Source organism: Oncorhynchus tshawytscha, linkage group LG22, assembly GCF_018296145.1.
Source record: "Oncorhynchus tshawytscha isolate Ot180627B linkage group LG22, Otsh_v2.0, whole genome shotgun sequence".
NCBI lineage: Eukaryota > Metazoa > Chordata > Actinopteri > Salmoniformes > Salmonidae > Oncorhynchus > Oncorhynchus tshawytscha.
In genome coordinates, this window is record NC_056450.1 from 11,621,340 (window position 1) to 11,644,841 (window position 23,502).

The 23,502-nt window shown below is 42.4% G+C and overlaps 1 protein-coding gene across 5 annotated transcripts in view; it reads right to left on the minus strand.

The window, feature by feature from the left end:
* Positions 1 to 15,321, minus strand: part of LOC112221796 (pleckstrin homology domain-containing family G member 5) — a 67,957-nt gene extending 52,636 nt beyond the window's left edge. For 2 of the 5 annotated variants that reach the window (XM_042303741.1, XM_042303739.1), the window contains exon 1: positions 719 to 1,753. In XM_042303741.1, coding sequence (XP_042159675.1) covers positions 719 to 842 — 124 coding nt within the window. In that variant the 5' untranslated portion in view covers positions 843 to 1,753. Of the gene's footprint in view, positions 1 to 718; positions 1,756 to 14,523 lie in introns of those variants that run through there. The other 3 variants (XM_042303745.1, XM_042303740.1, XM_042303742.1) reach the window with 2 other exon arrangements.
* Positions 15,322 to 23,502: the final 8,181 nt, after the last annotated feature.

The window sequence follows — 23,502 nt, forward strand, 5'->3', positions numbered from 1 at the left end:
AGTGGAGAAAGACAGTAACGCAATTCAGCTGTCCTAGTGTCAGTCCCAAAAGGCACCCTATTCCCTATATAGTGCACTACTTTCGACCAGAACCTAGTCAAAAGTAGTACACCTTATAACAAAATAGGGTGTCATTTGGAACATCGACCGACAGTATGCACTCACTCCTTCTTCTGTGGTAAATATTTCATCTCCACAGCAGCAGCTGTTCCTATCCCCATTCGCTTCTCGGCTACTCTCATTTGAGGTGCTCTCTATGCCAGGTCACTGAGTGTCGAGTGCTTTCCACGGACTGAACGGAAGAAGAGAGCAATGGAAAGAAAAGAAAAAGCTTTCCATGATGGTGCTGAAATTCTGGAGGTCAGATCTCTGATGTATAACCACATGGCATCGCCATCTGCTAGCAGAGCAACCGGCTATATTTCATTCTTCAAGTTGGTCAGTGTCATATGACAACGTGGCTGATTCAGATCAATTATACAACATCATAGGCCTAATAGTAAATGTCAAATGCTAGCCTTCATGGAGTCAGTTACCATGATCATCTTCCAATGGAATCAAATTCCCCCTGCCAGTGCCATTCAGTCTAAATGGAAGTAAGCATGCAATGAACATGTTATTACTCACATACCACACAATCAGCTAGGTCAATGGTTCAGCCCTTGAATATATAATCGGATGCGTGTACTTATCCCGTTCGCTAGATCCTAATGCTTACCGCACAGATCATGGATGACGTCCAGAGAGGAAGACCAGGAGTAGTGCTCTGCCACCTGCTCGGTGAGGTAGGAGGGGAGGGTCTCCAGCTCATACGCCCCCCTCTTCTTCCAATACAGGAACATGGTAACCAACCCCAGAGTCTCCCTCACTCTCAACACTAACTATGGACCTTAACTCTTCAACCTTACCTAAACAACCTACAAATCCTGTCCCCCGATCACTGTACTCGACTGACACTAATGCCACACCGACATTATGCATTATTTTACCCACAACTACCTACATCTTCCCTTCCTTGCTACATCAAACTCATCTCTGAATCCATCTTCAGACTCCAACTCTCCAATGCAGTCCAACTCTTCAAATCTGCCAACAGCTCATTCAACTTCATTCAAAAAAACTGCACCTGCAAAACTAGGCTATATTACCTCATCCCGCTCAACCACTAAACACTTGCTTTGAACCTTCTCTCCAAGCCATGCACCAGAGCTCCTCGCTTCATGTCCAACTAGGCATAAATGAGTAAAGATTTCCATTTTAACTGGGTTTTTCATTAGCTCTCTGAAGAAACCAAACCACCGTCTTGGTTTGAAACAGTCTGTTCTTCAGATCCCTAACATTAAAACAGACAGCTCTGACACCTGACTCATCAACACCCTCCAGGATCTGGATTGTAGATACAACCCAGCAGAAGAAGACAGGTCTAAACCCTCCACTCCAACTGTGCTCTAGTTTCAACACCTTGAAGAACCTAACGTATCCTCATAATCCCCCCAAAAAACACCAACTAAAATGTTCTCTCTTTGGTCTTGGTAACTTGTCTCTTCCGGTTGCTCCTTCAGCCCTCCTGAAGTCAAGGTGTTATGTAAGCATCCAAACAAAGAGAAGTCCCCTTCCGTCATCCCCTTCAAAGCCATTCGCTTGAGCTCCTGACTTTACTGTCGATGTCAAAACAAATCACTTCTCCTAAAATCTCACGCAGTTCCATCTTCCCAAGATAAAAGTGCTTTGTTACTGCAACCTAGTGATAATTATGTTGTCATCATCCTCCCTTCCTCCCCGACCTTCAAAAACTTCTCCTGTGCGACAAGCCGACAAGCTGTTGAGTGTCATAGCCTGTGTAGGATGTATGGACGATAGGGGGGGGGGCATTCGACCCACTCCACTCCGTCAGACAAGCAATGTATTCATACAGAGGTGCATTGCTATGCATGCTGGGATTGGCAGTCTGGGGCCAAAGGCTTTCTCACTGGACAACACAAAGATCTCTTTTAAATTTACTCCTACACAGAGAGCAGAACTTTCTTTATGTTTTGGGCAAACTGTAAAAGCCTGAAATATTTCTGCATTAATTAGGCTGGCTAGAACCTTGTTCTGTCTGTCTCTGGAAAGATAGATTCTTTTCTTTATGAATGCAACAAGTCTGTGATGGCTATGTTCAGCTATTTCTGCGGAGGTACAGTAGTACAATACAGAGACATTGGGGAACTGTTTCTCAGAGAGAAGACAGACATAGTAAAAACCAAGGCCCTTTTGCAAAAAAAAAAAAAAAAAAAAAAAAAGGCCACACAGACAGAAGATGGAACATTTCCGCTCTGCAAATCGAGGATGGTTTAAAACCACACCCGTAAGTCATCAAATCCATTGTCAAAACATTTTCTCAACGTCGCTCAAAAAGGTTGATTCGCTGTTATTATACCTCTGTAATAGGAAAATGGAATGAAATACCGTGAGAGCGCACTGTGCTAGCCATGGAAGGGAGGAACAATGTCACACAAAGACCCAAATGTCCAATTTTGGGATGACAAATTAGAGGGTAGGATGGGAGCCGATCTGCTCTGCCGCTCGGGGCTTTGCAGACATGTGGTAATCATCTGGAACAGCTTTGAGTGCACTGCTGCTTGCTATTTAATGATGAGACCAGTCATGGGCTACAGCATGACAACTAGTGCCTGCTGCAGCATAAGGGCCTATTTTCAGCCGCCTCCTGCAGAAACAAACGGAACTACTAGAGGAGGCATTTAGACAAGTAGTCTCCCATCCCTTTCATCATCTCCCAAACAACCTATACAAAGAAAACTGTCTTTTGAAGGGGACATGTCATTACTCTGCAAATTACATCCAATCAGATTGCCCATCCAGTCTTGTAGTTGAGAAACACACATTATTGAATAGTAGCTTGGTCCAGGGGAGTAAAATGAAAAATCACTCATACTAACTACCAGGTATATAGTCTATATGAATCATCTCCTCGGTAAACTTTGAAGTATTAAAAATGGGGAGTTTGAGGAGGAATGAGTTTGATTGAGTGTGGGTACAAAACTGTAACTGGGGGAGTGTGTGTGTGTGTGTGTGCCGGAGGAGGAGTGTGTGAGTGAGAGTGTTGACAGAGGGAGTGCAGTTGAGCCGAAGGACTTGTGCGTGCCCATGTTGAGGAGGTTTGGGGTTATATTTAGAAAGGTGGCCCATCATAAAGGGACTGGTTAACTCTTCACCACCCAGGCCAGCTGCAAAGAGCAAGCGCCAGGGAATCGAAGGGAGGCCTATCCTATCAGAGCATCTGAACACCACAGAACAAACAACAGTAAATAGTACATCCAATGGCTTCGTCCTTCAGGGGCAAAATGTGTTTTGACGTCTAGTATTGAGATTAACAATCGGACCAACAACAAACAAAAAAAGTGTGATGAACTCAGATACACTAAGAAACAGGAAGCTTGTCTGTCCAGGAGAAAGCATTCAGACTGCTGCGTGCAGAGACAGGCCTGTGTTGCCTTCTATTGACTCTGCTCATAAAGAGCAGCAGCGCATCCACTGACTCCACACGCAGAACTAGTGATGCAGATAAAAACTTTGCATCCTGGTCTTTGTTGTGCTTCTACATCAATGAGCATGTGCTGTGCCGTTCAGAGACAATGCAACAGGGCTTTGGCACAGGCACGGCGAGGCAGCCCTTTCCAATGGATACGCTATAGAGAGCAACCCTCCCATACACACGCAAACACGCCAAAAATGACTTCATTTGTAAACATAAATATATTCTAAATACATTCATCCCAATCAAAGACACCAATACATCAGCTACCCCACTATTCATGTGCCGCAAAAATAAAAGGGTGTGATTGTGTGTTCATTCCCGCAGAGAAAATTGCTATCAGACATGCAATTTAAAAAGTCCATCTTGAAACCACCAGTTAAGAGGGACAAACAACTGGTATTGCTTCCTTCAGCTTGTTGATATGAAGAATCCTTTCATTGAAACGGCATGGCTGAAATTGCAGTGGGTCTACCCTCTGAAATCCTCGCAGAAATCAAAACACTCATTCTCAGAGTGAAAATACGGTTATTGTCAGGAGGGCTCTAATGTTTGTAAACAGTCATTTGGGCGTGTGTGTGTGTTTGTTTATAGAGGGACACTCTCAGAGGTAAACATTACCTCCAATATCTACTAACTTAATGAAGCACCATGTGTATGGCCTTAGGCTAGCCCCTTGTAATTATCCACTCGTTTCTGAAGAGCAGGGAAGCCACAGGTCCAATTTAACAGGGTGTGGTTCTCTCCAAGAGCCGTAGAGAATGACGGTTTAGAATTAAGTGACCATCGACTCATTTTAAATGCATTACCCAAAGTGTGGTAATTAAACAACTTTTTATGTGCGTCCATAATGAGCCTGAACCAAAACAATACGAAATGCTCAGCTGGACAGATTGAGCACAGAACAGGACCTATAGGACTCAAATCCACATATTAAATGTGGATTGCTCCATTACTGAATTAATAGACTTAAAATCAGGATGATCTGGCACAAAACTACAACTCCGACGAGAGAATCTGATAACAAACTGCATCGTAACACACAATAGCCTCTGCTATCGAATAACGCATGTCCCATCTGACCCTCCCTGAGGGTAAAAGGCTGTGTCACTGTGTCCCCTGTAACTCCAACCCGAGATCCCCCAGTCACAGGTCTGGGTCTCTGAAGAACATCCCAGCTAAAACGAGGCTAATAGGGTCATTCCATTTGATTTCAATTACTTTTTGATCGCACCCCTTTTGATTTGAATTATTCTTTCTATACATATTTGCCAAAGGTCGAAGGGGTCAGAAAGTAACTTTTTGGACCTGAATGCAAAAACATTTTAAGAGATAGGAGGTGCTCAAAGTTTTGCATACCCCACCATGACACATCCATGCAAAATATAAATGATTGATATCATTTAAAATCTTAAAAACAGGGTTGACAAAGTATATTATACATTTCCTGAAAAAAGTTTAATCAATTTTTTACATTTTTTTTTACTTTAACATAAATGATCTAAAAGCACGTAAAATTCTATATTTATTTATTTTTGCATACATTGTAGTTTAGACCCTATTTTACATCATCTGAGGTGTTTGTGTCATGCCCACTATCAGATGCTCTTGAATACAGGCTAGCCGTCCAGGCTAGCTGTCCTGTACTAAAATGGGAATGGACAATTCAAATGGTAACAGAATGACACACATCCTTATTATCATTTTTTTATTTACCCCTTTTTCTCCCCAATTTCGTGGTATCCAATTGTTTTTAGTAGCTACTATCTTGTCTCATCGCTACAACTCCCGTACAGGCTCCGATACACAACCCAACCAAGCCGCACTGCTTCTTAACACAGCGCGCATCCAACCCCAACCCATTCAAGCCCAGGTTGGAGCGAGGAGAGGGACAGAAGCAATACTGTTATAAAGTCTGATCCCATATCCTACACCTCCCCTTTACCTTTTATAGGACTCTCCTGGGGAAATGGTTAGAGGCCTCAGGAATACTTATGTCTCCTTAATGCTCATCGTCTGTGCAACATGAGACAGCGGATTAATTATAATCACTTACAATGTATGACATATCCTTCACATTTAGTGGTGCTATCACACTGGCCCGCTAATTCAACTATTTGGGTGATGAACGGGTGTACAATAGTGTTGCAAATATAGAGTAATCTTGGGCTAGGGTTTTGATTATTTACATTGGACATACTATGGTTACACATATGGATAACATATCTTTACCATACTATGATTTCTGCAGCCTTGAAATGCAGGCATCAACATGGCTGAACGAGAGGCTGCCAGCAATTTATAGAAATCGCTTTCTATGGGTCCAAACCTTTTTTCTATGAATACAAAAATCGCTTTCTATGCGTGAGAACTTTTTTCTTTATACGACTACAAATCGCTTTCCACCGTGATAACTTCTTTTCTGTGTGAGAACTTTTTGTTGTCATCAAATTACTGCCAAAAGTCAGGTGACCTATGCACTTCCAAATATGAAGTTGCAGGCTTGCCATATCTGTCATGCGCATCTCTCTCCTATGTGCAAATCTTTATAGCAGTAAGTTTACTTAAGGCCCTCGATTTACAAATACAAATCAAAAAGCTATTTGTGGATAGCGATTTACATTTGTGGATAGCGATTTACATTTGTGGATTGGTAATTTACATTTGTGGATTGGTGAGTTACATTTTTGGGAAAGTGATTTACAGTTGTGGATCGGCGATTTACATTTGTGAATACATTTAGCATAATATTGATCTCATAGTCTTGACTGAGTCAACCTGGGAAAAGCTAGTTAAACTAGCTAATGTTAGCTAGCTAAGCTAATTGAGGCTGCAGTGCATGCTACAGTTACAAATAACTCCATTCAGAATATTAAGTAGCAGCCTATTGTTGTAGTCTCTCAGTCTCATTTGAATTAACTTTTAATTCAGTCATTTTAATTCCATCTGCCATCGATTAGATAGTTGCTTACATTTTGACACAGAGAGGCTCTCTGACTGTAGCCTATTGCCACTTTGACGGCCAACAACAAGCCACATGCGCCTCGCTCCACTCTCGTGAAAAGCAAGAGCAGCACCATAAATGATAAAAACTGCAGCTGTCGCGTTTGGCTCTGTACGGGCCCATCCGGACAAGTCAGTTAAAATGACACATACCCGAGACAATCATATCAGATCTGACCCAGACCAGGTACCAGATCGAGTCTCGGGTGTTCTGGTACCAGTGGATCCGTGAAGACCTCTACATGGATGTCTCATGGTAGAGTGTGGTATGCAAAATGGAGCAACTTTGAGTACCTCCATCTCCTAAACGTTTGGCATTCAGTTCCAAAAAGTAACTTTCTGACAACTTCTACCACAGGCAAATATGTATGGCATGTTTTGTTCAAATAAAAGGGGTCCGGTTAAAAAGTGATTGAAATCAAACGTAACGACTAAATAGCCCCACAATCTGGGTGAGACCTGACAACAGAACAACGACAGAACAATGTAATCATTTTTGGTTGCCCTGGCCTCCCATGTGTTTTAAAGAGCCCTTTGTAAAAGAGAGTGGGATGATGGGGAAAAAATATGTGCGAGGGCTGAGGAGGGGGGAATGACCTCCAGCTGTGAGAGCAGGTTTATGTCTATGACTTCATTGGTGGACATGACACATCTGGGAATGATAACACGTTCAGATGAAGCGAGGTAAAGGGCTGGTTTGCAGTGTAAAACCATACCACCTTTGCCACAACACTTGGTAGGCAGGCTACATCAGTCATTTCATCAACATTGAATTGTTAATAAATTGTTTCATATGTTTTTCATCACATTAGTGGGTGACTGTCAATGCACCTAGATGGCAATCTAAACTGAAGGCATCAATTTCAACTGTCAAAACATTCTCTAGGGTTCCTCTACACAGACCTGTTGAGTAGGAAATGGACACACTGGTAGTCATATACTTTGGAGGCTCTGGAACAGATGGGTATCATGCAAAGAGAAAGCAATGGGTTTAAACAGTCACATACATACCCATGGTCAATCCTTTTCTGCAGTGGAAGAAAAGAGATAAAAAATAAATAAATAACAGAACAAAGCACCACAAGAAAAAAAAAAACATGGCGCCGGAGAGGATGGCTGATGTTGTTTGTATCTTATCTTTTCACTTATTTTTGTACATAATGTTGCTGCAACTGTCTCTTATGACCAAAAATAACTTCTGGACATCAGACCAGCGATTACTCACCACTACGGTTGCACATTTTGGGGAATATTCAGAGGTGGAAACTTTCTGTGGGAATATATGGTAATTAATGGAAATGTATGCTAATTAATATTAATGCCATTTAAATGTAGATGTTTTTTGCATTGGATATATTTAGCATGTCAAATGGAGACAGAAACATAAACCTTTTACCTTATAAGTAGACATAATTGCAAATTATTAAATCCTTCCAATATAAATAAATAAAAACAAATGTAGTTACGAATTGAACTTTATTTAAATGAGTTGACTCTTCACATGGGATGATTTCACTGAACAACAAAAGGGAATATTGAATGATCCCCAATGATCCATCGCATCTTCCAAAAACATTTTCTGTAAAATGATAGTTTAGAAACTAAAGCTTTGGTTGTCTTCCTCTCAACCTTCCATGTCTTCTCCCTGGACCTCCTCAATGTCCACCTCTTGAACATCAGACTCTGAGGCCTCATCTTCACTGTCACTTTCCAACCTTGTTGAGGATGGCTCGTTGTCAGGCTCAAAAAGCCTCAAATTTGCTCGGATAGCCACCAATTTTTCAACCCTTGTATTGGTCAGCCTGTTGCATGCTTTTGTGTGTGTGTTCCCAAACAAAGACCAGTTAGGCTCTGAGGCGGCTGATGTTGGTGGGATTTGGAGGATGATGAGCCAACAGGGGAAAGAGCCTCAGATCCACAAAGTACCTTCCACCAGGTGGCTGATGAGATAGGTTGGCACAACTGCCATATTGCATCTCCATCCCAAAGCCCTTGCTTGGAAGTGTACTTCGCCAGACTACCAAGAACCTTGCCCTCATCCAGGCCAAGGTGCAGAGACATGGTAATGATGACACCATAGGCCTTGTTGATCTCTGCACCAGACAGGATGCTCCTGCCATACCTGGGGTCCAACATGTACGTTGCGGCGTGTATGGGCTTCAGACAGAAGTCTTCACACTTTTTGATGTATTTCAGAACTGCAGTTTCCTATGCTTGGAGAAACAGTGAAGTGGGCAGGGCAGTATGGATTTCTTCTCTTACATTGCAAGCAGTCTGAACATCAGACAGGATGGCATGGTCTCTCTCAATCCATGCAATGGCTACTGTTATAGGTTTCAGGAGTTTCAGGCTGCTTACCAGTCTCTCCCAAAATATCATATCAGCAGACTGTGATAAGGACATTTCTTGGAGAGACTCCTTCTCCTCCAGAAGACAGTCAACCACGATGACAACACAACCCCCCACGGGTGTTACTGGGCAGCTTCAATGTGATGCTCTTATTCTTCTCAATTTGCTTGGTGACGTAGATTGCTGCTCTGACTCTTCACATACCTAACCATTTCCTTCACTCTCTTGTTGAGTGTATCCATTATTTTCAGTGCCATGATGTCCTTGAGGAACAGATTCAATGCATGAGCAGCACAGCCAATGGGTGCGATGTGAGGGTAGAACTCCACTTTAGACCAAGCAACCTTCATGTTCGCAGTATTGTCTGTCACCAGTGCAAATACCTTCTGTAGTCCAAGGTCATTGATGACTGCCTTCAGCTCATCTGCAATGTAGAGACCTGTGTGTCTGTTCTCCCTTGTGTCTGTGCTCTTGTAGAATACTGGTTGAGGGGTGGAGATGTAGTTAATTATTCCTTGCCCATGAACATTCAACGACCCATCAGAGATTATTGCAATACAGTCTGCTTTCTCTATGATTTGCTTGATCTTCACTTGAACTCTGTTGAACTCTGCATTCAACAAATGAGTAGATAAAGCATGTCTGGTTGTAGGGGTGTACGCTAGGTGAAGAACATTCAGAAATTACTTCCAATACACATTGCCAGTGAGCATCAGAGGTGAACCAGTTGCATACACAGCTCGAGCAAGACATTCATCAGCATTTCTCTGACTACGTTCCTCCATTGAGTAAAAAAAAACAACTTCTGATTCCAGGAGGACCATGAGCTGTTGCTAAAGTGTCTGATTCATAATTTTCACCTCAAATAGAAGTAGAGGGATTTTGTCAGAGGTTGCTTGTTGTGAGCGCTGAGGGAACTTTATGCACTTGGCCAGATGATTCTGCATCTTTGTTGCATTCTTCACATATGATTCGGCACAGTATTTGCAAATGTACACAGCTTTTCCTTCTACATTAGCTGCAGTGAAATGTCTCCCCACATCAGATAGTGCCCATGGAATTTTCCTGTAATGATCAGAAAACAAATGGTAAAAAAAAAATACAATTCCATGTACAGATAAATAGTTAAGCAGTTATCTTACAAAGGAGTTGTTTAATCTAAATTATTTAAAACGAAACATGTATGGAAACAGGTGAATTAACACTCCTCAGTTAGCAGGCTCAAACAAGCTAAAACCCACATGGTAGCAAAGACTAACTAGCAGAAATTGTTAACAAGTTAGAAATGATTTAAACACACTTTGCTGTAGGCTACTATTTACTAGTTAACAAAACAATCTGGTCATATCAAAGATATTCATCCCACTCAGTACTGTAATCAGAACTTACCAGAAAGCATGTAGTCCTTGGCTCAGACAGTATAGTAGTGTGGGCTCAATAGCATCTCATTAGTGTGCAAGATCTTGAGAATCACCTGTACATGTGATGGAAGAATACCCTGTACATGCAGAGGGTTACAAATCCATTCAATTGGGGATAGTTTAACCAGAATATGCAAGCCCAAGAATTGTCATGTATCCCACAAAAAAAAGGTTCACTGTTATAAGCTAACTTTTTTGATGAATTTAAGCAAAATTCCCCAGGCAAGTAGCACTGAAACATGCATGAGAGCATCAGCTGTTCCGGATGATGTCGGCTGCGGAATGCGTGATCACACGTGAGTAAGACCTTTAAACAGGTTAATATTCACAAGGCCGCAGGAACAGACGGATTACCATGATGTGCACTCCAAGCATGCACTGACCAACTAGCAAGTGTCTTCAGTGACATTTTCAACCTCTCCCTGTCGGAGTCTGTAATACCAACATGTTTCAAGCAGACCACCATAGTCCCTGTTCCCATGAACACTAAAGTAACCTGCCTAAATGAGTACCAACCCCAACCCGAGCACTCACGTCTGTAGCCATGAGGACCTTTGAAAGGCTGGTCATGGCTCATATCAACACCATTATCCCAGAAACCCTAGACCCACTCAAATTTATATACCGCCCCAACAGATCCACAAATGATGCAATCTCTATTGCACTCCACACTGCCTTTTCACACCTGGACAAAAGAAACACCTATGTAAGAATGCTATTCATTGACTACAGCTCAGCTTTCAACACCATAGTGCCCTCAAAGCTCATCACTAAGCTAAGGACCCTGGGACTAAACACCTCCCTCTGCAACTGGATCCTGGACTTCGTGACGGGCCACCCCCAGGTGGTAAGGGTAGGTAACAACATCCGCCACGCTGATCCTCAACACGGGGGCCCCTCAGGGGTGAGTGCTCAGTCCCCTCCTGAACTCCCTTTTCACTCATGACTGCACGGCCAGGCACGACTAACACCATCATTAAGTTTGCAGATGACACAACAGTGGTAAGCCTGATGACAGACAACGACGAGACAGCCTAAGGAGGAGGTCAGAGGCCTGGCCGTGTGGTGCCAGGACAACAACCTCTCCCTCAACGTGATCAAGACAAAAGGAGATGATTGTGGACTACAGGAAAAGGAGGACCGAGCACGCCCCCATTCTCATCGACTGGGCAGCAGTGGAGCAGGTTGAGAGCTTCAAGTTCCTTGGTGTCGACATCACCAACAAACTAACAAGGTCCAGGCACACCAAGACAGTCGTGAAGAGGGCACAACAAAACCTATTCCCCCTCAGGATATTGAAAAGATTTGGCATGGGTCCTCAGATCCTCAAAAGGTTTTACAGCTGCACCATCGAGAGCATCGCTGACGGGTTGCATCATTGCCTGGTATGGCAACTGCTCAGCCCCTGACTGCAAGGCACTACAGAGGGTAGTGCATATACGGCCCCAGTACATCACCGGGGCCAAACTTCCTGCCAACCAGGACCACTATACCAGGCGGTGTCTGAGGCCGGCCCTAAAAATTGTCAAAGACTCCAGTCCCTAGTCATAGACTGTTCTCTTTGCTACCACATGGCAAGCGGTACCGGAGAGCAAATCTAGTTCCAAGAGGCTTCTAAACAGCTTCTACCCCCAAGCCATAAGACTCCTGAACATCTAACCAAATGGCTTCCCAGACTATTTACATTGACCCTCCCCCCTTTACGCTGCTGCTACTCCTTGTTATTATCTATGCATAGTCACTTTAATAACTCTACCTACATGTACATATTACCTCGACTAACCGGTGCCCCCGCACGTTGACTCTGCACAGGTACACCTTGTATGTAGTCTCGCTATTGTTAGTTTACTGCTGCTCTTTAAATTATTTGTTACTTTTATTTCTTATTCTTATATATTTTTGTTGCCATTTCTTTTAACTGCATTGTTGGTTGAAGGCTTGTAAGTAAGCCTTTACTATAAGGTCACCTGTTGTATTCGGAGCATGGGACAAATAAAATTTGATTTGAAGACCAGAGAGAGCAGCAGGAAATGTCAGGAATATAAAAGGAGGAGAATAAAAAGGAAATCACTGGAGAAAAAGTGGAACAATATAGACATACATGCACCCAAAGAAGGATGTTGAAACCAGAACGAGCCAAGAGCCAGTGACCCCTAAACACACCAGACAAAGGAGACCAGACATCTGCTCCCAGATTACACCAGACAGTGTGTTAAAAACAAGCTTAAAGGCCCAGTGCAGTCAGAACATAATTTTCCTGTGTTCGATTTACACTCACTGGACAGTTTATTAGGTACACCTATCTAGGATCGGGTAGGACCACCCTTTGCCTCCAGAACAGCCTGAATCGTTGAGGTATGGATTCTACAAGGAGTCGGAAACATTCCACAGGGATGTTAGTCCATGCTGACGCGATGGCATCACACAGTTGCTGCAGATGGTACATTCATGCCGCGAACAGCCCATTCCATCTCATCCCAAACTTGCTCTATTTGGTTTGGTACTTAATTGACACCCAAAAATGATTTGAAATTGAGATAAAACATTTGCATTGCTGCTAGCATAATAGTAGATAACGCTAGTTAGCATTGGCTCACAAAACTATCTCTAACTCCCTTCATACTTAATGCAGAGACATACTAAATGTATCCATGAATTCATCGGACTCTGGGGAAGTAGATAAATGGATTCAATGCCAAAATCCCTATGTATCACTTTAAGTCCCATGGTATGGCATGGTATGGAACCAGTGGAGGCTGCGGAGGGGAGGACGGCTCATAATAATGGCCAGAACAGAGCCAATGGAATGGCATCAAACACAAGGAAACAATGTGTTTGATACCATTCCAACAATTTCACTCCAGCCATTACCCCCGAGCCCATCCTCCCCAATTAAGGTGCCACCAACCTCCTGTGCGTGGAACACTGACAGAACATCCCAATGTCCCCTCTAGGCTCTATATCATCCACTAACACCACACACTGTTGGTGACTTCACTTGTCAAGCAAACTACATTCAATCGCACACACAGGTATCATAATTATGTCCCTTTGTCCATAATATTGTTTAGCCTGTGTACATTCATAATTCTATCCATATTTAGCCATGTATATTTCTTGTTGCACTTGTCCACAGAGCGACCAGACAAGACATCTGGTACCAGATTAGACCAGTGTGTTTAAATGCAGAGGCTTAAAAGCCTGGAACACGGATGGTTGAGACAACCGATTAGGCTACTCAACTTCAAACCCACAGTCACCATCATATACTGACTGTACATCATATAGGACAAAAGGTGTACAAGAGGGCATTAGGAAAAAGCAGAATACTTGCATTGCAGTATTGTAAGAATCAGCTTTTTGCAGAATTGTATAAATGAAAGAATATCTAGTAGACTTTGAAGTCATGAACGTTTTCCAATGCAAACGTAACCTGCTCGCTCTGACATGTGCTTGGGAGATTGTGTGCTTGCAGGCCAAAACAAACATTTTGGGAAAATGCAATCAATAATATTAGAGGGATATCTACAAACAGGTGAATCTAATTCCTCTTCTTTCAACAGCATTGTTTCCCAGTAGACTATAATCGTGGGTGATGTCAAGTCATCTTTAGCTCAAATCTGAGACCAAAATACTTCAGCCATCAGCCACCAACTGTGATGATTCCCCCCTCTGGTCATTTGCCAAGGAAAGGCATCAACTTTGGGAGGTGTTGGCTTCTTGCCTCCGTAAACTGGTGCTGGTCAACTCAAAACTAAACTGTGTCAACTTGGTGCCCTGGGTTCAAAGTCACAAGGTGTTCTTGTTCACTTAGGCTAAACCTACTTTCGACTTTCTTGGCCAAAGCTCTATCAGAGTCTGGTCAAATTAATGTATTCTCAGGCCAACTAAACAGCATCCATCTTCTGTAAGCACTAGTCATACTTACTAGGGATATAATCTGTAATGCACATATCTTACATCACTTATAATTGACATAAAACACGCTAACGGAGGACTCCTGACCAGTGCACGGAAAGAATTCCACAAGGGAATAGCCTAGACGACTGTGAAAAAAAAGCCAAGTGCATCTCAAATGGGTATAGCAGGCTAGGCCATCCTTTAACATCAAATCATACGAGTACATGCATGAAACGTCGAAGGATAATAACATGTGATTATGAATGACTTATTTAAGAGCGAAGAGAAACGTGACTGAATATAGGATCTACTTACTGAGTCGTAGTCGGAGACCAAGCCAACTCCTTTGAGGTGACTTGTGCTGTAGAACTGAATTCATGGTCCACTTGCTTGGAACCATTTAGGTCCTATTCTTGGTTCTTATGCTGAAAATCCCCCAATATCAATGGTTGGTCATCTTCATGTCTATTCTCAACGAATGGTGGTAGATTCCGATGGTCCTGTCTTGGAAGTTTGAATCTAACTTGAATGTGCCATTTTATCACTCTCCGTTTCGCCTAGGTGGCATCATATTTATGATCGCTCCCGTAAACCGCATAATATTGTGCTATATTGGAGCGCTCCCCGTGCTCGACGTTATTTGTAGATCAGTTTGAGAGCAAACAACCTGTTAAAAAACAATCCATTGAAATAATAATCCAACCTTTCGTGACTAACTAACCTGTCACACGATTGGCTGACTGGTGCAGAATATGTCTCATTCAAGGTAATAAACACCGCATAATAAAAGGTCAATTCTCCAATATGGCAAATAGGACGCCTCTGTTTTTGTTTACTCCGCTATGCAGCAGTAACCTGTTGCTTCACAAAAAGCATTATCTTCGTCGTCCAGGTCCGAAATATCCTATTTGCCCAATCACCACCGTAGCGTTAGTCCCTCCCTCACGATACACTTTGTTTTAATCGCCGGTTATTGCACGGGTGAAGCACGCGGGCTACTCTGTTGCAATTTTGGCCACTGACTTCTTCGTTGCATTCGGCAAAGCACATTAAAGTCGGAAACATAATTCCCCGCCAAGTATCGTCGTCTGTCCCTCCACTTTTCAACCATTAAAAGCATTTTCTATTCATTCAGTCTACCTTCTTTTCTTTCCAGTTACAAGTTGGCATTATGTTGCAGCTAGGGGCGCCATAGTATGGAAGCCCATAATACCATCTCAAAATGCAAAGGTACAAAATCGAGATTTTTAGATACATAGGTGAAAATGTCGAGATACTAAGTCGACATGTTTTAGATACGGTTAAGTCCAAATTAGCAGAAACGAACAAAACATAATTTTTTTTATAGTATACCGTAATTATAGGAAATGTTTCTTCATTTGTAACTTTGTGCTGTGATTCCAGAGGTGGCACCACAAGTCCCAGAGTTGGGGAGAGAGTTGTTTTCCTGGTGCCCAGAGTTACTCATGATCTGGTGACATTGAATAACCAACCTATGACATAAAATAAATCAGCTGTAAAACAGTTGTATATGGGCTATGATGGGAACAGATTCGTTCTAATCAGGTCATATGCATTTAAAAAATGAATCAAATCAAAGTTTGTAGAGTCACAAGCTTGATGTAGTCATTGTGAGATCAGAATATGGGATCAAATACTAAACTTTTGACAAAATGTAATACACTATAAGTGAATTTGTCCAAATACTTATGACACCTTCAAATGGGGCGACTAAATGAAATCTAATTGTATTTGTCACGTACGCCGAATACAACAGGTGTAGACCTTACAGTGAAATGCTTACTTACAAGCCCTCAACCAACAATACAGTTTTAAGAAAATACAAAAAAAGTCAGAAATAAGAATAGCAAATAATGAATTAAAGAGCAGCAGTAAATAACAATAGCGGGGCTATATACAGGGGGTTCCGGAGTCAATGTGCGGGGGCACCAGTGACGAGGTAATTGAGGTAATATGTACATGTAGGTAGAGTTATTAAAGTGACAATGCACAGATAATAACAGAGAGTAGCAGCAGCGTGGAGGGCCTTCCTTTGACACTGCCTGGTATAGAGGTCCTGGATGGTAGGAAGCTTGGCCCCGGTGATGTACTGGGCTGTATGCACTACCCTCTGTAATGCCTTGCTGTCGGAGGCTGAGCAGTTGCCATACCAGGCAATGATGCAACCTGTCAGAATCGACAGAATCGAGAGATGGTGCAGCTGTAAAACCTTTTGAGGATCTGAGGACCCATGCTAAATCTTTTCAGTCTCCTGAGGCGGAATAGGTTTTGTTGTGCCCTCTTCACGACTGTCTTGGTGTGCTTGGACCATGTTAGTTTGTTGGTGATGTGGACGCCAAGAAACTTGAACTTCTCAATCTGCTCCACTGCAGCCCCGTCGAGGAGAATGGTGCGTGTTCGGTCCTCCTTTTCCTGTAGTCCACAATCATCTATTTTTGTCTTCATAACATTGAGGGAGAGGTTGTTGTCCTTGCATCGGGAAACTTAATGATGGTGTTGGAGTCGTGCCTGGCCGTGCAGTCATCAGTGAACAGGGAGCAGAAGACGGAACATGCACCCCTGAGTGGACCCCGTGTTGAGGATCAGCATAGCGGATGTGTTGTTACCTACCCTTACCACCTGGGGGTGGCCCGTCACGAAGTCCAGGATCCAGTTGCAGAGGGAGGTGTTTAGTCCCAGGGTCTTTAGCTCAGTGATGAGCTTTGAGGACACTATGGTGTTGAACGCTGAGCTGTAGTCAATGAATAGAATTCTCACATAGGTGTTCCTTTTGTCCAGGTGGGAAAGGGCAGTGTGGAGTGCAATAGATATTTCATCATCTGTGGATCTGTTAGGGCGGTCTAGGGTTTCTGGGATAATGGTGTTGATGTGAGCCATAACCAGCCTTTGAAAGCATTTCATGGCTACAGACGTGAGTGCTACGGGTCGGTAGTCATTTAGGCAGGTTACCTTAGTGTTCTTGGGCACAGAGACTATGGTGGTCTGCTTGAAACATGTTGGTATTACTGACTAAGACAGGGAGAGGTTGAAAATGTCAGTGAAGACACTTGCCAGTTGGTCAGTGCATGCTCGGAGTACGCGTCATGGTAATTCGTCTGGCCCTGCAGCCTTGTGAATGTTGACCTTTAAAGGTTTAAAGGTCTGACTCACATCGGCTGCAGAGAGCGTGATCACAGTCGCCCGGAACAGCTGATGCTCTCATGCATGTTTCAGTGCTATTTGCCTCGAAGCAAGCATATAAGTTATTTAGCTCGTCTGTTAGGCTCGTGTCACTGGGCAGCTCTCGGCTGTGCTTACCTTTGTAGTCTGTAATAGTTTGCAAGCCCTGCCACATCTGTCATTCCTCAGAACAGGTGTAGTATGATGCAATCTTAGTCCTGTATTGATGCTTTGCCTGTTTGATGGATCATCAGAGGGCATAGCGGGATTTCTTATAAGCTTCCAAGTTAGAGTCCCTCTCCTTGAAAGCGGCAGCTATACCCTTTGGCTCAGTGCGAATGTTGCCTGTAATCCATGGGTTCTGGTTGGGGTATGTATGAACAGTGACTGTGGGGACGACATTATTGATGCACTTATTGATGAAGCCAGTGACTGATGTGATGTCCTCCTTAATGCAATTGGAAGAATCCCAGAACATATTCCAGTCTGTGCTAGCAAAACAGTCCTGTTGGTTAGCATCTGCTTCACCTGACTACTGGTGCTTCCTGCTTTCATTTTTGCTTGTAAGCAGGAATCAGGAGGATAGAATTATGGTCAGATTCGCCAAATGGAGTAAAGGTGGTCTAGAGTTTTCTTCCCTCTGGTTGCACATTTAATATGCTGAAGGAAATTAGGTCAAACTGATTTAAGTTTCCCTGCATTAAAGTCCCCGGCCGCCTCTGGATGAGCGTTTTCCTGTTTTGGGTTGCATCATGTATGCTTTTTTATTTTAGGCTATACATACATAGCTTAGGCAATAAATAAATGACCTTACTGCTTCTTTTCCCTTGGCCAGAGGAGATCAGAGTGCATAGGCATCTCTAGGCAACCTGCAGCTATCAGTAGACTACAGTTTATCAGACTCAAGCACAGATTAATTGTGCACGAGTTGAGAAATTATGAGGCAAATCAGTCTAAACAACAGTACTTTGTTTCTCTTTTCAACGCTGTTGTGTTAATATTTTCTATTAAATCAAATAAAAAATGCTGGGGCAAATGTCAGCTTGCCAGCCGGCCCTGCTGTGCTGATCTCTGCAATGTGCATAGATGGAAATTCCACATAATGCTACAAATGAAGAAAACCTATCCTATATGTAGTATCTCAACGTTTTGACTTAGTATCTCAACATTTTGAGATTATATCCTGAAATCGTAGACAGTACTGTATCTTGAAAGTTTGAATTACACTTCTAGAAATGTTGAGATAGTATTGAAATTGTTATGGTATTTTGGTGGCGGGAATGAGATTCCATACATTTTCAACTCTACTGATGGTTTTGTCAATAAAAATGTTGCGTTATATAGCGAATGTGCCACTCTGGTCTTGGCACCTGCAATCTAGCCCAATGGTTCTCAAACCTCTCCTTGGGGACCCCCAGACGTTTCAAATTTAGTTGTAACCCTGGCCAAGACCACGTCTGGGAAAACCTGGCCGACATTAGGAGATTATTATGGGCAAAAGAGTGAGATTATTTGTATTTGTCAAACGGCAGCCAAGCATCGATCATCATGTCATCAGAATAAGACCCTAGATATTTATTGGAAAGAAACAGCAATCTCATCACTGTGCACTTTCACCACCCTGGGAATTTCATCGTAACTTAATTCATCTGTAGCCTAATAAACTGCATGCTTTCCGGAGTCGTAGTGGGAGGAGCACACAAGATCCTCTTGTGGCTCTACATTTAAACTTCGATAAATCAAATTGTATTGGTAGCACAGCCTACACATATTTTGAAGATGCTCTCGCAGGTGCAGCGAAATGCTTATGTTTCTAGCTCCAACAGTGCAGTATACCTAACAATACAAAACAATACACACATCCCCCCCCAAAACAATTAAGAAATATCAGAATGAGTAATGTTAGAGTTCGGTATATATATATATATATATATATACAGTTGAAGTTGGAAGTTTCCATACACTTAGGTTGGAGTCATTAAAACTCGTTTTTCAACCACTCCACAAATGTCTTGTTAACAAACTATAGTTTTGGCAAGTAGGTTAGGACATCTACTTTGTTCATGACACAAGTAATTTTTCCAACAATTGTTTACAGACAGATTATTTCACTTATAATTCACTGTATCACAATTCCAGTGGGTCAGAAGTTTACATACACTAAGCTGACTGTGCCTTTAAACAGCTTGGAAAATTCCAGAAAATTATGTCTTGGCTTTAGAAGCATCAGCTAATTGACATCATTTGAGTCAATTGGAGGTGTACCTGTGGATGTATTTCAAGGCCTACCTCAGTGCCAGTGCCTCTTTGCTTGACATCATGGGGAAATCAAAAGAAATCAGCCAAGACCAAAAAATTGTAGACCTCCACAAGTCTGGTTTATTCTTGGGAGCAATTTCCAAACACCTGAAGGTACCACGTTCATCTGTACAAACAATAACATGCAAGTATAAACACCATGGGACCACGCAGCCGTCATACCGCTCAGGAAGAAGACGTATTCTGTCTCCTAGAGATGAACGTACTTTGGTGAGAAAAGTGGAAATCAATCCCAGAACAACAGGAAAGGACCTTGTGTAGATGCTGGAGGAAACGGATACAAAAGTATCAATATCCACAAGCCCTATATTGACATAACCTGAAAGGCCGCTCAGCAAGGAAGAAGCCACTGCTTCAAAACCACCGTAAAAAAAGCCAGACTACAGTTTCCAACTGCATATGGGGACAAAGATCATACTTTTGGGAGAAATGTCCTCTGTTCTGATGAAACAAAAATATAAATGTTTGGCCATAATGACCATCATTACGTTTGGAGGAAAAGGGGGAAGCCGAAGAACACCATCCCAACAGTGAAGCACGGGGTGGCAGCATCATGTTGTGGGGCTGCTTTGCTGCAGGAGGGACTGGTACACTTCACAAAATAGATGGCATCATGAGGGAGGAAAATTATGTGGATATATTGAAGCAACATCTCAAGACATTAGTCAGGAAGTTAAAGCTTGGTCGCAAAGGGGTCTTCCAAATGGACAATGACCCCAAGTATACTTCCAAAGTTGTGGCAAAATGGCTTGAGGACAACAAAGTCAAGGTATTGGAGTGGCCATCACAAAGCCCTGACCTCAATCCTATAGAAAATTTGTGAGCAGAACTGAAAAAGCGATTGCGAGCAAGGAGGCCTACAAACCTGACTTAGTTGCACCAGCTCTGTCAGGAGTAATGGGCCAAAATTCACCAAACTTATTGTGGGAAGCTTGTGGAAGGCTTTCCAAAACATTTGACCAAAGTTAAACAGTTTAAAGGCAATGCTACCAAATACAAATTGAGTGTATGTAAACTTCTGACCCACTGGGAATGTGATGAAAGAAATAAAAGCTGAAATTGATCATTCTCTCTACTATTATTCTGACATTTCACATTCTTAAAATAAAGTGGTGATCCTAATTGACCTAAAACAGGGAATTGTTACTAGGATTAAATGTCAGGAATTGTGTTTAAATTAATTGAGTTTAAATGTATTTGGCTAAGGTGTATGTAAGCTTCCAACTTCAACTGTATATATATATATATATATATATATATATATATTTATACGTGAATATATATGATATCATGGTTAAATGTTCAAATATATATACACACATACATATGTGTGTATATATATATATTTAATGGTGTGTATAGACAGTATGGACAGTTATATGAATAGGAAAGGTGTGTACAGCAGTAGTTATGTAAGATGAGCCTTGACTAGAATATAGTATATACATATGAAGTGGGTAAAACCATATGTAAACATTAATAAAGTGACCAGTGTTCAATGACTATGTACAGTACATAGGGCAGCAGTCTCTAGGGTTCAGGGTAGAGCAGGGTTTCCCAAACTTGGTCCTGGGCCCCCCACCCTGGGTGCACATTTGTTTTTTGCCCTAGCATTACACAACGGATTGAAATCATCAAAGCTTAATGATGAGTCGGTTATTTGAATTAGCTGTGCAGTGCTAGGTGTGTGTGTGTGGGGGGGATAGAGTACAGGGTGGTAGCCGGCTAGTAACAGTGACTAAGTTCAGGGCAAGGTACTGACTGGGCGGAGGCCGGCTAGTGGTGACTATGTAACAGTCTGATGGCCTGGAGATATAAGTTGTTTTTCAGTCTCTCGGTCCTAGCTTTGATGCACCTGTACTGTCTGCGCCTTCTGGATGGTAGCGGGGTGTCTCGGAAACATTCCATAGCTCAGGGGAATTTAACAGAGGTTCCGTGTAGGTACTGCAGGGGGTCTATGAAAAAAACAACTATTAAAACTATTTATATAGATATATATACAGTGGGGCAAAAAAGTATTTAGTCAGCCACCAATTGTGCAAGTTCTCCCACTAAACAAGATGAGAGAGGCCTGTAATTTTCATCATAGGTACACTTCAACTATGACAGACAAAATGAGAAAACAAATCCAGAAAATCACATTGTAGGATTTTTAATAAATTTATTAGCAAATTATGGTGGAAAATAAGTATTTGGTCACCTACAAACAAACAAGCAAGATTTCTGGCTCTCACAGAACAGTAACTTCTTCTTTAAGAGGCTACTCTGTCCTCCACTCGTTTCCTGTATTAATGGCACCTGTTTGAACTTGTTATCAGTATAAAAGACACCTGTCCACAACCTCAAACAGTCACACTCCAAACTCCACTATGGCCAAGACCAAAGAGCTGTCAAAGGACACCAGAAACAAAATTGTAGACCTGCACCAGGCTGGGAAGACAGAATCTGCAATAGGTAAGCAGCTTGGTTTGAAGAAATCAACTGTGGGAGCAATTATTAGGAAATGGAAGACATACAAGACCACTGATAATCTCCCTCGATCTGGGGCTCCACGCAAGATCTCACCCCGTGGGGTCAAAATGATCACAAGAACGGTGAGCAAAAATCCCAGAACCACACGGGGACCTAGTGAATGACCTGCAGAGAGCTGGGACCAAAGTAACAAAGCCTACCATCAGTAACAAACTACGCCGCCAGGGACTCAAATCCTGCAGTGCCAGACGAGTCCCCTGCTTAAGCCAGTACATGTTCAGGCCCGTCTGAAGTTTGCCAGAGAGCATTTGGATGATTCAGAAGAAGATTGGGAGAATGTCATATGGTCAGATGAAACCAAAATATAACTTTTTGGTAAAAACTCAACTCATCGTGTTTGGAGGACAAAGAATGCTGAGTTGCATCCAAAGAACACCATACCTACTGTGAAGCATGGGGGTGGAAACATCATGCTTTGGGGCTGTTTTTCTGCAAAGGGACCAGGACGACTGATCCGTGTAAAGGAAAGAATGAATGGGGCCATGTATCGTGAGATTTTGAGTGAAAACCTCCTTCCATCAGCAAGGGCATTGAAGATGAAACGTGGCTGGGTCTTTCAGCATGACAATGATCTCAAACACACCGCCCGGGCAACGAAGGAGTGGCTTCGTAAGAAGCATTTCAAGGTCCTGGAGTGGCCTAGCCAGTCTCCAAATCTCAACCCCATAGAAAATCTTTGGAGGGAGTTGAAAGTCTGTGTTGCCCAGCAACAGCCCCAAAACATCACTGCTCTAGAGGAGATCTGCATGGAGGAATGGGCCAAAATACCAGCAAACAGTGTGTGAAAACCTTGTGAAGACTTACAGAAAACGTTTGACCTCTGTCATTGCCAACAAAGGGTATATAACAAAGTATTGAGATAAACTTTTGTTATTGACCAAATACTTATTTTCCACCATAATTTGCAAATAAATTCATTAAAAATCCTACAATGTGATTTTCTGGATTTTTTTTCCTAATTTTTTCTGTCATAGTTGAAGTGTACCTATGATGAAAATTACAGGCCTCTCTCATCTTTTTAAGTGGGAGAACTTGCACAATTGGTGGCTGACTAAATACTTTTTTGCCCCACTGTATATGTGTGTGAAAAGAATAAAGTGGAACTTTTCCCCAAAAAATGTTTTTGAATATTGCTAGCAACAACAGAATAAATCCTTTTGAATTACCTACCATAAAAGAGATGAGAATATCTCCTTTCTTTCTTAGCTAATAGACTATGTTAGAGTTTACACTTCCTCTTCCAATTATAATGTGGGGAGGTCA